At 40.0% G+C, this 15,475-nt stretch overlaps 1 protein-coding gene across 1 annotated transcript; it reads right to left on the bottom strand.

The window, feature by feature from the left end:
- Positions 1–6,196: 6,196 nt before the first annotated feature.
- LOC128017556 (fucolectin-5-like) lies at positions 6,197–7,608 on the bottom strand. The gene is made up of 3 exons (XM_052602960.1): positions 6,963–7,608; positions 6,773–6,811; positions 6,197–6,480 (listed from the first exon to the last, which is right to left on the bottom strand). Exons 1-3 carry the CDS (start codon positions 6,994–6,996, stop codon positions 6,197–6,199), a joined length of 357 nt encoding a protein of 118 aa, XP_052458920.1. The 5' UTR covers positions 6,997–7,608.
- Between the last annotated feature and the right edge of the window lie 7,867 nt (positions 7,609–15,475).

The following is a 15,475-nucleotide window of genomic DNA, read 5'->3' as shown; positions in this document are numbered from 1 at the left end:
GTAATTTCAATTGTCCTTCAGATAAACTGCTATGAAATGAGCATGTGTTCCTTTATGACATGAAAATATAATAAACATACTGTATGCAGACTGATACATTCAGCTACTGTTAAGTACTTAAGCATATACAGAATGTTTCAAACCCATTTTATGAAGCATGTAAGAAAATTAATATAAATATACCAGCAGCCGGAACAATCACAGAAATCAATGAATAATAAAAATAAACAAATAAAAATCTGCTTGAAAGATTCAGTCTGTGGCTCCAGATTAACGGTTATCAGCACAAGTCCTGTAAATCAAACATACATATTGTGATGTTCATATCCTCCAACAGGTTCTAAAGAGCTTGCTGAGCTTCAGTGGAAGTAAGCTTTATCATGGTTTATTTGATTTACTGCACCTAATGCAGTTATAGATTATATAGATATAGATTACTGTACCTACCTTATTGGTTTTTTCTCCTCGTGTTATGTCCCTATAGGGGAGTCTCGTCCAGAACAGTTTAACGTCACTCAACCCCAGAGCGGACTGCAGCTAAAACACACCGACAGCTATTAAAGCAGGTTTCATTTAGTGTAACCTGACCTTGTGATGTGACATATAGCAGCCACAACAGCACTTTATAACTGAAACAGGCTTTTTAGGGCCAGAGCACCGATGGTGTGAGGACCCTATTGTATCTGCTGTTTCTTTTTATTATTCTTCCACTTCTCCAAAATGAATCACATTTTTGAGGGCTTAAACATGGTCAAAAAGTCATGAAACTTTGCTCACGCATCAAACCAGGTGAAAATTTTCGTCTGATATAGGATTCAGAAGAGGGTGTGGCAAAATGGCTCGACAGCGCCACCTATACTAAGAAAATCAACAGCCTTCCAGCTATGTTTCACATACATTCACAAAAATTGGCACACATATGTAACACACCAATGCCTACAAAAAAGACTATTCTAAACCCAACAGGAAGTCGGTTATTTTTAAGATTATGAGCAAATTTTGTGTAATTTTGGTCATTTCCATGTGTTGTATTTTAACAAACTCCCCCTAGAGATTTCTTCAAATCAACACCAAATTTGGTATGCCTAATCTAAAGGCCTTTGCGATGTTAAATTCCGAAGACCTTGAGTTTTCGTTGAAGGGCGTGTCCGTGGTGGCTCTCTAGATGATGAGACAGAGACGTTCGGATCCAAAATGAAGTTGCTATAACTCAGACATACAATGTCCAATCTGCCCCAAACTTCAGATGTTTGATGAGACTCCGAACCTGAATAGATCTACATGCCCATATTCAGTTAGTCATAGCGCCACCTATTGGCAACAGGAAGTGACATATTTTACACTGCGACAAATTACTCCTAGAAATGTTATGACATCAATGTCTTTTTTGTGGTCAGTCTAATATAAAGGCCTGTGCAATCTTAACTTGTGAAGGGCTTGAGTTTTCGTTAAAATGTGTTCATGGCAAAGTGACGAAGTTCGATGTCTCGCCATGGGAATAAAAGATGTTATAACTCAGGCATAAAATTTCCGATCTTCCCCAAACTTCACATGTGTGATAAGAGTCCTAGCCTGAACACATCTGAAGGCCAATATTCCATCGGGTGTGGCAAAATGGCTCGATAGCACCACCTATACACTTTCAGCGGAGTGCGCCTCAAGCTATGTTTCACGTACATGTACAAAAATCACTACACACATGTAACTGTTATGATGAGATGACAGAGACGTTCGGATACATGTGCAGAACTTTAATGATGAGAATGGTCAGACAGGAAATGATCAGTAACGGCGTCAGGTATGTAGGGATAATCAGAATCGATAACAGGAACAAGCAGATGTCGGGGGCAGGCAGCAGAGAATCAGAGTCGGTATAAACAATCCAAAGGTCAGGTACAGAAGGAAAACACAGGGAAAACGCTCAGAAATGTCAGACTGGCTAAACAAGACTTCGCAGTGAGTGAGAGTGAGTGTGCTGCTTATATGTGTGTGTGTAAATGAGGTGCAGGTGTGGCAAGGAAATTGGCTGATGCAGTTTCTTATGGGTAATGTAGTTTGGGTGTGGTGCAACAGTATGAGAGGTGCTAGTGTCCAAGTGACATCTGATGGTTGATGGGTGGAATGGTCCTGAGTGGAGTGCCCTCTACTGAAACTCATGGGCACTCCATCTAATGATCGTGACAGTAACACACCAATATGAAATCCGAATCCCAACAGGAAGTCAGTTATTTAGAATTTTCTCCGCAAAATTGGCGTTGTTTTTCCCATTTTCAGGCATTGTACTTTGATGAACTCCTCCTAGAGATTTATTAAGATCAACACCAAACTTTGTCAGTTAAATCTAAAGGCCTTTGCGATGTTAAATTGCAAAGATCTTGAGGTTTCGTTAAAGGGCGTGTCCATGGCGGCCTGACAAATTTCGATATTTCGCCATTAAAAAGGAAGTTGCTGTAAGTCAGACATACAATGTACAATCTGCCCCAAACTTCACATCTTAGATAATACTTCTGCCCTTAACAGATCTACATGCCCATATTCAGTTATAGTCATAGCGTCACCTGCTGACAACAGGAAGTGACATGTTTTACCATGCAACAAATTACTCCTAGAAATCTTTTGACATGAATGTATTTTTTGTGGTCAGTCTAATCTAAAGGCCTGTGCAATGTTAACTTGTGAAGATCTTGAATTTTCATTAAAAGGCTTGTCCATGGCACAGTGACGAAATTCGATGTCTCGCCATAGGAATAAAAGATGTTATAACTCAGGCATAAAATGTCCGATCTTCCCCAAACTTCACATGTTTGATAAGAGTCCTGGCCTGAACACACCTGTAGGCCAATATTCCATTATAATGATAGCACCACCTGCTGGCAACAGGAAAATTGGCACATATATAGAATAAACTTTGATATATTCCACTTATATTTATGAGTTTAAAAGCATATTTCTCACCATTCACCTATTTACTAAAGCCACTCGCTGACGGTGAGCATGGGTGCGAGGGCCCGTTCATCGCTGCTTACAGCTTTAATGTTTTTTTTTTCTCCTTTTTGTTAGAAATATTCCCAAACGTGTTAACTAGATCAATAAATATTTTGATTCTCAAATATGTGCAAGTAAATGCATTTTGCACCTTTATAGATTAATGTTAGTTCAGCTATAAAGTTGGGCAATGGGCAAAGTAGCCTAATACAATAGTGTTATCTAATATCTATGCTTATACATATACATATACATATATACACACACACACACGCACACACACACATGAATATCAGTTAATACCAAATGCAGATTTAGCAGCTGGTGACCCCCCATTAATGCTAACCACGGGACCAATTGTGCATTGAACACAAAATAGTTTGGTGTAATACGATTACATACAGTTGTTGTGATCAATTAGGAGGAGAAGAGAGGGGGGCAAGCTTGCTGACATGGGGGCACTACCCCACAATACACAAAACTGGCCCTGCTGAGAGTGTTTCTCTTTTGATGTTTTATATTTTAAGATATTGTCTCAAAATCTTTGATCTGTTTCACATTTTCTTACCTGATTTAGAAGTGTGTGGGTTACAACAGCCGTATCAACACTGGAGGTTAATTTCATCCTCAGAAAAACTTTTTTCCTATAAACTGGAAGAATGCAAAACATCAAAAACAGAAATAAACCCTTTTTTTTACTATTATTAATTCCATGCTTTCAGATGAAGTATGTAGGCCCAGTTTACCACAATTATTAAATTCCTAATTTAAAAAAAAAATGGACAAAAACATGTCCATCGTCAGTCTCAGCTCACTCACATACAAGTCAATTTAAAACCAATCAGCTTTCTGCTGGTCAACACAGCAAATTTGCTAACTTTTATTATAATGATTGGAATCTGCCAGGCAGTGTTGCTAACTAATATATTTATCAACTTTTCTACCTTTTCAACTTTTTTTCTCCTACAATAGTTCAATAATAATTGTTCATTTATGATACGCTTGTTATTAGTTTGTACCCATAATTGTTGCTTAGTTTGAAAAAAAATAGTTTGTCAGGACATTATTTCCTGAAGATTACAGACAATTCCTGTCCCTACACAAAATTCAAAGCATATTTAAAATAAAGATAAAATGCCTGTGAAAAATCAATAAAGAAAATTATTTCATGTTCACACAGTACATTTTGCTCTGTTTTATGGACTATTATTGTGTGGCATACTAACAAACTAATACTTTAAAACTATGACTTTTCAGAATGTGTAATCCAATGTTGAATTTAAATACAACATATAATTATATATATTGTGAGCTGTGTCCTGGGCACCTGTCAGCGTTGCCCTGGAAGAGGAACGACAGGAGCGTCGACAGGAAGAGAGGATCTCCAGATGACAGTAACTAATGTTGTGTCTCTTGTTCCTCCAGAAAGCTGGCGATCGACCAGCCCGCCACCCGAGCACCGGACACCAAGTCCCCTTGCACTCAGCCGGCCGGCAAACAGGATCACGTGGCACCGAGGACGAGCACCGGACACTACTGGCACCACCACAGTTCAAGGCACCTGTCAATAAATACACCCTCCAGGGATTCACTTCTGCACTAAACACTGTTTTGTGATTCTTCAGCCCGTGACACTGGTGGAGAATGCGGGCAAATTGCTGAAGGATCACCGAACCAACACGATTGTATTGGTTCACCAAGTTTATTTTTTTTTTCCCCTCTGATTTCTCGTCAGGCGGTGACTCCCTCCCCAGCTATGGAAGAGCTTCTCAAGCACCTGACGGAAATAAGCATTCGACAGCAGCAGATCGTTGAGCACATGGCCACTCGACAAGGAGAAACGGAGCGTGAAGTCGCCGCTCTCCGCTACACGGCCGCTCAGTGGGCCCCATTGCCGGACCCCCGCACTCAAGCCACCCAGCTCCTGCCAAAGAGGACCGTCCACGATGATGTAGAGCATTATCTGGGCATGTTTGAATCCATCGCCGCTCGAGAGGACTGGCCCCGTGAAGAGTGGGCGCGGATACTGGCACCGTTGTTAACCGGGGAACCCCAGCAGGCCTACTTTTCCATGCCAGCGCGCCAAAAGGAATCCTATGATGAACTACGGAAGGAAATTCTGGCGCGCGCGGGTTTGTCTCCCATACAGTGGATGGCCCGGGCTAAGGACACTAATGCCCAGGTGACACGGTGGTTCCTGACGCTCCAGGACTTCCACTTTGATGTGCGACATCGAGCTGGAACCGCCAATGCGGATGGGCTCTCCCGCCTGTGGACAGCCTTCCAGGTCTGTCAGGTACTTTTCCTCCCTCAGCCCCCACCTCCCCCCTCGCCCGAGGAACCAGAGCGACGTTTTGGGTGGGTGTGGGGGGGGGTGGGTGGTGAGCCGTGTCCTGGGCACCTATCAGCGTCGCCCTGGCAACGAGGAAGATTCACCTGCACGCAATCACAGCGGGCTGATCAGTCCCAGCTGAAGCGGATGAGGAGAGGACCATAAAAGCTGCGCCTGAAGGTGACACAGGAAGAGAGGATCTCCAGACGACAGAAACTAATGTCTCTTGTTCCTCCAGAAAGCTGCCGATCGACCAGCCCGCCAGCCGAGCACCGGACACCAAGTCCCATTGCACTCAGCCGGCCGGCAAACAGGATCACGTGGGACCGAGGACAAGCACCGGACACTACTGGCACCACCACAGTTCAAGGCACCTGTCAATAAATACACCCTCCGGGGCTTCACTTTTGCACTAAACCCTGTTGTGTGATTCTTCAGCCCGTGACAATATTTTTAAATGTTTATCACATTTGTAAATATACAATAGTTTAAATGTTTATATTTTCTATTTATCTAAAATTAACGTTTCAAATCATATTTTTGTTGAGATTTGAGTAATCTCATTGTGTATTCTACACATTTTTTTCCATGCAAACTTTCACTTAATGTGACTGCACTTTAACAATCTAGAATGAGGTGTTATAAATTACCTGTTCCATAAACCTCAACCTCACACAATGTGAGAGTCGCCTGGATGTTAGGAATGTACATGTTCACATAGCGACCTTTCATTGCGCCACAAGAGAAACTGACAGAACTGGCTGCTGGGGCAAGTGAAGTGACACCACATCTACAGAGAGAAAGAGAGAAACCATGACACAATCAGCTGACCTGATCAAATCCAGTTCTCCTGACACATTCATAACTGTTTTCATAACTTCACCTGGGATTGTTGTTGCCGTTGTTTTCCAGAGAGTTTCCGATGCGGATCTCAACTCCAGCCGTTTCATGCAGCCAGCCGTCGCCTCTGTTGGTGACGGTCACGTTGTAAATGTAGTAAGAATCCAGCAGGTCCAGCCTCCACCACGGGTTGAGCTCATATCCTGTGATGGAGCAGCTTGAGGCTAAACCTGGAGTGTATCTGATGCCGTCAATGGCGTTTGAAGCTCCCCAAGTATAATATGTGCTTGACTGTACAGCTGTTCCTTTTAATGCCAAATTCTCTAAAAACATTTAAAGAGACAGAGGTTCAAGTCTCAAATGTGTGAAGTTTCAGTACATTCCATTTGAGTTAAAATATAAAATTCCAACCCAAAACACTACTCCATTAAAAGTCCATTTACTACTACATAAAAATCTGAAGTTAATACTTTTAATGGTTCTACACTTAATTGAACTAACTATGTGCAGTTGCATTTTAAAAACCAACATTAAAAAGATTCATAAATACTATAAGTTGTTTTTTGGTTAATGTTAAGTATGTTAACTAATGGGACATTAGTTACTACTTTTTACCTTCCAAGTTTTCTGAACTCCCCTGAATGGAAAAGACACCTGTTACAAAACCAAAATATTTCCATTGCTTTCTGAGATGTGGATCAATTTTATTTTGTATTTAATTCTTTAGATATAGAGCATCTAAAGATTAGATAAACAGCATCGATAGTTGTACGTCTTTTGATTAATGCGTGTCATTTTTACTCACCCAAAAGTAAGAACAGACAAGAAAGTTCCTCCATCTTGCTTTATAAAGACCAATAACCAGATAAGTGTGATAAAATATGCCAAGGAGGTGATTTTCACCTTCTGCTCTCTCTTCTACCGCAGATAATCCTTTTTATTTGAGTTTCTCTTAGCAGCTCAAGTCTCCACCTTTGCTGAATATATTTCACACATCACAGGACCTCCAGAATTGCTTTTCTGTGCACAGCTCTCAGGTCAAGTCTGATTTACTAAACAAATCTGGCAAGATGCAGATTTTTTATTTTTGGTTGTTTTTCTTAGCACCAAAAAAAAAATTGTCAGGTTGCTTTTCATTGTTTTTAATTATCATTTTATTTGACTTATTCATCTCCTAAAATGAATAATCTAAAAAAAAAAAAAAAAAAAAAGTTGAATCAACTTAATGACGTTTGTAGTTGTCAGAACTGTGGATCAAACTTGGGTCTCTGGTGACAGAGTCTTAAAATCTATCACTGAGCCACAGAAGGTACTTGAACCTAATAAGAAACAGTAACAAAAAAAGCAAAAAGAGAAATAAAGAAATTTGCTTGAAATAAACTTACAAAACAGAAAATCTTCAGTCCAAAAAGTATAAAATAGAGCAAAATGGTCTCCAAAACAAAAACTCAGAAAACACAGCAAAACTAATCACAGGAAAAATACCAAAAAAGGCTTTCAAAGTATAGGTCTTGAAACAGAACAGACTTACAGCAGTAACTTGCTCAGAAACAACAATAACCATAGAAAAAATACAAAGGAAGTGATCAGCTTAAATACACAGCCCAGAATGAGGCACATGTGAAAATAATTGCACCGATTACAAAAGGCATGAAATTGACATGAGGATACCATGTCAATAAAACATTACAAAATAAAAGCTCTGACAGTAGCATTGTGTTTTCCTGTATGAAGCCATTTTCTTTTATCATTCAAGTAGTTTATACTGAATGACAATTTTAATTTTAATTTTTATATGTAGCATCTAAATGAAAGCAATGGGATAACTAGTCTAGAAAAACTTGTGTGATTAAGAAGATATTCGTAAAAAAAGAATGCATGCTTAAAAATAAGAAAAATGTTTAATTTTATTCATCATTGCTAACTTTGCCTGGAAAGTAACATTATCTGTTCATGTGGAGGGAGAGTATCTTTTTTTTATTATTCCCATGTAAATTCAATGATGTTAAACACACATAGTTCTATTTTCATGTTTTATGGGAAATTTTAGCTGTTTTCCTCATGGGGGGCAAAAATAAATAAATAAATACAAAATATGAATTTCCACACCAGTTCTGACGTACTAATAGGTGGTATCAAGATGGGGTGTAATTGTGTTCCTCTCCATCAGGTACACTTGAAGTCAGACGTTGTGACTGGGATAGTCATCCTTGGTGTGTGTTTCCAGTTAGAGTTCGAAGGGGTAGGTCTTAAACCGATAACAATAACAGATTCCCCAGGGCTCTAACCAGCCACTTACCTCGCTTATTGGTTAAGTCCGGTTAAGGTTTAAAGATTTCTATTTAAGTTATGAACTCAATTTTGTTATTGAGGGATAATTTGTAGGGAAGAGGATGACAGTTAATTTGAAGATCTATGTTGTCTCCTGTGTTTTAATAGAGAGGGAGTAAGGGAACATTTCTTTTCAAACCCGCATGATAGGTAAGGATAGTGAATGTTTGGGGGTGGCATTTTCTTGAAATCATCAGTTGGTGCCTGTTTGAGGACTTATAAAAGTCAAGTCACCTTTATTTATATAGCGCTTTAAACTGTGAGCCTGCACCAGAACGCCTGGGTCCTCAATACCCCTCAGCTTGCACGTGTCAGTGTATACAAATAGATTGCGCTCTGATGCACCTGTCAGCTGATGGAGAAAGAACTTATAGCGATCGCCTTTTACTTTATTTGTTATATTTCTCAACAGTTTTTACATATGTGAGAGTGTGTTTTATGTCTAACGTGAATGTATCTGCAAGATTTCCATCTGTTTGAGTGCAAATCAGCCCAAATCAGCTCGCTATCACTGTATGATCACAGCTATCAAAGTGAACGTGTCTATATGAATAGAGAGAGTGGATTATTCACTTTTTATTCACTGGCGCATTTGTGTTATTTCCATCTGTATAACTGGCCATCTCGAAGATGGCAAGAAGGTAAGACTTGAACTCACAACCTTGGGGTTAGCAGTCAAACTCTATCATTATGTTCTTGTTAGCAGAGGTTTCTTCCAAACAAACACATGCAGCCATCAAAATGGCCTCAAATTTATGGAAACTGCTACAAAGAATATTGCACCTGAAAGAACAATATATCGGATCATCAAGAACTTCAAGGAGAGAGGTTCGACTGCAGTGAAGAAGTCTTTAGGATGTCCCAGTGTCAAGCAAGCTGCAGGACCGTCTCCTGAGGAGTCAGCTAAAGAATCATGTCTCCAGCAGTGCAGAGCTTGCTCAGGAATGACAGCAGGTTGGTGTAAGAGCATCTACTGGACAACGGCCTGGTGTCAAGAAGGGCAGCAAAGTCACTTCTCTCCAGGAAAAACGTCAAAGGCAGATTTAAATTCTGTAGTACAAGTACTAGGATTGGACAGCAGAAGACAAAGTTATTTCCTCTGATGAAGCTCTCTTCTGACTGTTTGGGACACCGGCAAAATCGATTTTTCATAGAAGAAAAGGTGAACGCTATGAGTCCTGTGTTTTGCCAACAGAGAAGCATCCTGAGATCATCCATGTGTGGGGTTGCTTTTCAAGGGAGTGGATTATCTTATAATTTTGTCCAAAAACTCTAAAAACATCTTACAAGAGTGGCTTCTTCCAACGATCCATGAGAAATTTGGTGATGATCTGTGCATTTTCCAGCATGATGTTCTATAGCACAGTATTCTGACTGATGATAATAATGTTTCTGACAGCCAAACAGATGCTATCAGTTTAATACTCAACACTCAACTAGATTAATAAAGACTACAGTGGCGTATTTACAGATTAAACTGACCTGCACTTGAGCTCTGAACAGGTCATTATTGTTTCTACATTTCTGTCTGCTTCCTCTTCTTCCTCAAGGCCTGCATATAGCAACTGAGTTACAGTGTTATTTGTGATCTGAGATTAATTTTTTTTTTTCAATTCATTACAAAGCAACTTTACAGAAAAAAAATATGTTTCTACAATATTAAGTAGTAGCTTATAAGTGGTTTGGGCACATATGACTGGATTTTTTCTGAAAAAATAATAATACAAGACATAGTCAGCCAGACGATGAACATTATAACAGCAATTATTATATGATGCAGTCACACTTGTAGCAATATTTGTTATACAGGTCATTCTGCATATTGTGATAAAGTTCATTATTTTCCATAATGTAATGATAAAAATTAAACTTTCATATATTTTAGATTCATTGCACACCAACTGCAATATTTCAGGTCTTTTATTGTTTTAATACTGATGATTTTGGCATACAGCTCATGAAAACCCAAAATTCCTATCTCAAAAAATTTGCATATCATGAAAAGGTTCTCTAAACGAGCTATTAACCTAATCATCTGAATCAAATAATTAACTCTAAACACCTGCAAAAGATTCCTGAAGCTTTTAAAAACTGCCAGCCTGGTTCATTACTCAAAGCCACAATAATGAGTAAGACTGCCAACCTGACTGCTGTCCAGAAGGCCATTATTGACACCCTCAAGCGAGAGGGTAAGACACAGAAAGAAATTTCTGAACGAATAGGCTGTTCCTAGAGTGCTGTATCAAGGTACCTCAGTGGGAAGTCTGTGGGAAGGAAAAAGTGTGGCAAAAAATGCTGCACAACGAGAAGAGGTGTCCGGACCCTGAGGAAGATTGTGGAGAAGGGCCGATTCCAGACCTTGGGGGACCTGCGGAAGCAGTGGACTGAGTCTGGAGTAGAAACATCCAGAGCCACCGTGCACAGGCGTGTGCAGGAAATGGGCTACAGAGAAGCAGCACTGGACTGTTGCTCAGTGGTCCAAAGTACTTTTTTCAGATGAAAGCAAATTTTGCATGTCATTCAGAAATCAAGGTGCCAGAGTCTGGAGGAAGACTGGGGAGAAGGAAATACCAAAATGCATGAAGTCCAGTGTCAAGTACCCACAGTAAGTGATGGTCTGGGGTGCCATGTCAGCTGCTGGTGTTGGTCCACTGTGTTTTATCAAGGGCAGGGTCAATGCAGCTAGCTATCAGGAGATTTTGGAGCACTTCATGCTTCCATCTGCTGAAAAGCTTTATGGAGATGAAGATTTCGTTTTTCAGCATGACCTGGCACCTGCTCACAGTGCCAAAACCACTGGTAAATGGTTTACTGACCATGGTATTACTGTGCTCAATTGGCCTGCCAATTCTCCTGACCTGAACCCCATAGAGAATCTGTGGGATATTGTGAAGACAAAGTTGAGAGACGCAAGACCCAACACTCTGGAGGAGCTTAAGGCCGCTATCGAAGCATCCTGGGCCTCCATAACACCTCAGCAGTGCCACAGGCTGATTGCCTCCATGCCACACCGCATTGAAGCAGTCATTTCTGCAAAAGGATTCCCGACCAAGTATTGAGTGCATAACTGAACATAATTATTTGAAAGTTGACTTTTTTTGTATTAAAAACACTTTTCTTTTATTGGTTGGATGAAATATGCAATTCTTTTGAGATAGGAATTTTGGGTTTTCATGAGCTGTATGCCAAAATCATCTGTATTAAAACAATAAAAGACCTGAAATATTTAAGTTGGTGTGCAATGAATCTAAAATATATGAAAGTTAAATTTTTATCATTACATTATGGAAAATAATGAACTTTATCACAATATGCTAATTTTTTGAGAAGGACCTGTAGAGCTGAAGATCTTTGCCCGAACCCGACAAGACCCGACGGTAAATGAGCGGTCTTGTGATGTGTTGCAATTAGCGCGAGAATGATGCAAAAATGGATGCTAAGCAGGTGAAACGGTGGCTTGCATCTGGCGATTATGTTTTGGTTGCACCAGCAACCAAAGCCATGTCAGAGGTGTGGAAAAGTTTTGACCACGTGCATAATGTGAATAATAAGCCAGTGGGTTATGTGAAATTCAAAAAATGTGACATTCTGTTAAAGTACGACAGTAGAACAACAAGGAATTCATCGCTGATAAGGCATGTTGATCAGAGCTGTTCAACACCTGCCAGTGCCCAGAATCAACCTACAATCAAATCGTTTGTTACAGCATCAAAACCCATTCCTGCAAAGGAGAAACAAACGATGATGGAGAAGTGTGTCAGCTTTTGTTGTAAAGACATTAGGCCTTTTAATATCAAATGGCCGAGGGGTTTGAAGAGCTGGCGCAATAACTAATTAATGTTGGGGCTGTGTATGGGAAGGTTCCTGTAAACTCTGTTATTGCCTGCCATGTGACAATTGCAAAGAGGTGCACTGACATGGCAGAAGAAAAGAGGGAAGCTTTAGTACAGAAACTTAAGACTTTGTTGAAAGATGGCACAGTTGCAGTGACCACAGACATGTGGACGGAGAATTATCTGAAAATTTGTTTTTTGACAATCACATGCCATTTCATAAGTGAGGATATGAAACTGGTGAATAAAACCCTGACAATTACTATGTTCCCTTTGGAAGAGGCAAAGACAGGAGACAATTTCAGATGGGAGATATTGAAACTACTGGTGACAAAGTTTGGCCTTGATGCTTCCTCTCTCAGCAAAATTGTATGGGTGACTGATGAGGGGGCAAACATTAAATTAGCTCTGCGGCCAAACCAGAGATTGGACTGCACTGACCATGTCATTAATACGGTACTGCGCCATGGACTCGACATCGCAGATTTATCCAAAGCCAATGGTGCTCTGGACAAAGGAAATACCATTTCTGCTGCTAAATCATTAGTGAGGTACGTTAAACAGTCAGGGTTTGCTGCGCAACTGTCAACAACATTGCTGCAAATGGGAGACACTCGGTTCAGTACGGTGTACCTCACACTGACTTCTTTACAGGGAATTTATCATGAGCTCCATGAAAAGCTGGAGGCACGAGGGGAGCGTGTGCATTGAAAAAATAGCACGGGACACACTGGGGTTTTTGATAGACTTTCTGAAGCTGTTCTATGAAGCACAGCGGGAGTGAGGGAGACAATCTTGTGTATCTCTGGTGTGAGAAACTGAAACGCTACTGTCAGCCCGATGTCCTAGACTCCCCTCAGCAAGCTGTCTCATGCGTAAAGTGATAATTCAGGACCTTCACAAGATTGCAACATTCATCTGGCCAAAATTTAACCAGCTGAGAATGTTGTCACACTCAGACAGGACTGCCATACATGCTCATGCCCGCACTCTTCTCCATGGATGCAGGTGCACTAGATGTAGAGATACGAGGCCTGTTCTTCGGCTACAGGTAACATCTCCTTCAGTAATTTAGTGGGTTCAGGATCTAATAAACATGTTGTTGGTTTAGATACAGTGATAAGTTTATTTAGCTCTTCCTGTCCTATAGTTGTAAAGCACTTTATCTTTGGGTGCGATGGATGAAACTGAAGTGTTAGACGCTGTAGAATCTACATTCACTATTTTATTTCTAATGTTATCTATTTTCTCAGTGAATAAATACATAAAGTCATTATTATTAAATGTTGATGGAATATTTAAATCAGGTGGCCTCGGGTTATTTGTTAATTTAGCCACTGTGCTAAATAAATTGGATTGTTTTGGTTATTTTCAATGAGTTTGTGTATATGCTCTGCCCTAGCAGTCTTTAGAGCCTGTATATAGCTGGACATACGGCTTTTCCATGCAATTCTAAAAACTTCCAAGTTAGTTTTTCACCATTTGCGTTCAAGGTTACCAGTTTCTTTCTTGAGAGGTTGAGTATTACTGTTATGCCATGGCACAGTACATTTTTCTCTAACCTTTTTCAATTTGATGGGGGCAACAGTTTCTAATGTATTAGAGAAAATAGTGCCCATGTTGTCAGTCATTTCGTCTAGTTCATGTGTATTTGTTGGGTACAAATAGCAGTTGAGATAGATCAGGCAGGTTATTTGCGAATCTTTCTTTGGTGGCTGGAACAATAGTTCTGCCCAGACGGTAACTCTGAGACATATAGTTAATATCAGTTATACGCAGCATGCACGATACAAGGAAATGATCTGTAACATCATCGCTTTGAGATATGATATCTATAACAGTAAAATCGATTCCATGAGATATAATTAAATCTAGTGTATGATTAAAATGATGAGTGGGCCCGGTGAAATTTTGCTTGATTCCAAAAGAGTTTATTAGGTCAGTAAACGCAAGTCCTAATGCATCATTTGTATTCTCAACGTGAATATAAAATCTCCCATGATTAGCGCCTTATCAGCTGTAACTAGAAGGTCTGAGAGGAAATCTGCAAATTCTTTTAGGAATTCTGTACATGGCCCTGGTGGTCTATACACAGTAGCCAGAGCAAGAGATACATTAGATTTCTTTTGCATGTCTGACAGTGTAACATTAAGCAAAAGTATTTCAAAAGAGTTAAACCTGTACCCTGTTTTCTGGGTGACATTGAGAATATCACTATATATTGTTGCAACACCTCCGCCACGACCAGTCTGACGGGGCTCATGCTTATAACAGTAGTTTGGTGGAGTAGACTCATTTAGACCAAAATAATCATTTGGTTTTAGCCAGGATTCAGTCAAGCAGAGTACATCAAAACTATTATCTGTGATCATTTCATTTAAAATAACTGCTTTTGGTGTGAGTGATCTAATATTTATGAGGCCAAACTTTAAAAATTGTTTTTGCTCATTTACTTTACGTTTTTCTAAATTTAATCATGATAAGATTTTTTCTAGATCCTACATTTAATTTATATTTTGACGTCACTATTCGGGGAACAGACACGGTCTTAATAGTTTTTACAGCGCAAGTACTTCTATCATTTAAGCAGGTGGAACAAAACTCATCATAATGGTTATTTGAGAATTGTCTTACTAGTCACATGGAGCGAAGTGTCCTGGAGATGTTGTCAGAGAGCAGCTCCGCTCCAACTCTGCTGGGGTGCAATCCATCAGCGCGAAACAGCCTAGGATGCTCCCAGAAAAGATTCCAGTTATTAACAAATAGCAGTTTCTGTTCTTTACACCATGACAACAATCATTCATTTAATGCAGCAAGTCTACTGAACCTTTCGTGTCCTCATCAATACATGGGCAGTGGCCCTGACATGATGATCATCCCTGCGGACGTCGTGCTTCGAATCGTCTCACTCAGGCTCCTGAATTCCTAGTAGCTACAGTCCTTGACTGACCAGGGAGGCTATTCCTCTTGTTAGGTGGTGATGCTCTTCATTGAGTGCTGTGGTCTGCTGTGTACACTGGGCTCTTTCTTGGTATGTGAGTGTATAGTGTAGGTTAGGAGATCATTTGTAATTGAAGAGTCTTCTCTGTAATCTAGGTTGCAGCTCCATTATGGTTTGTAAGTGATTTATGTTGATGCAAATCTTTCTTAAGTT

This window comes from Carassius gibelio, chromosome A7 (genome assembly GCF_023724105.1).
Source record: "Carassius gibelio isolate Cgi1373 ecotype wild population from Czech Republic chromosome A7, carGib1.2-hapl.c, whole genome shotgun sequence".
Lineage (NCBI taxonomy): Eukaryota > Metazoa > Chordata > Actinopteri > Cypriniformes > Cyprinidae > Carassius > Carassius gibelio.
Note: the sequence above shows the minus strand (reverse complement) of the source record. Positions and strands in the feature narration are given on the sequence as shown.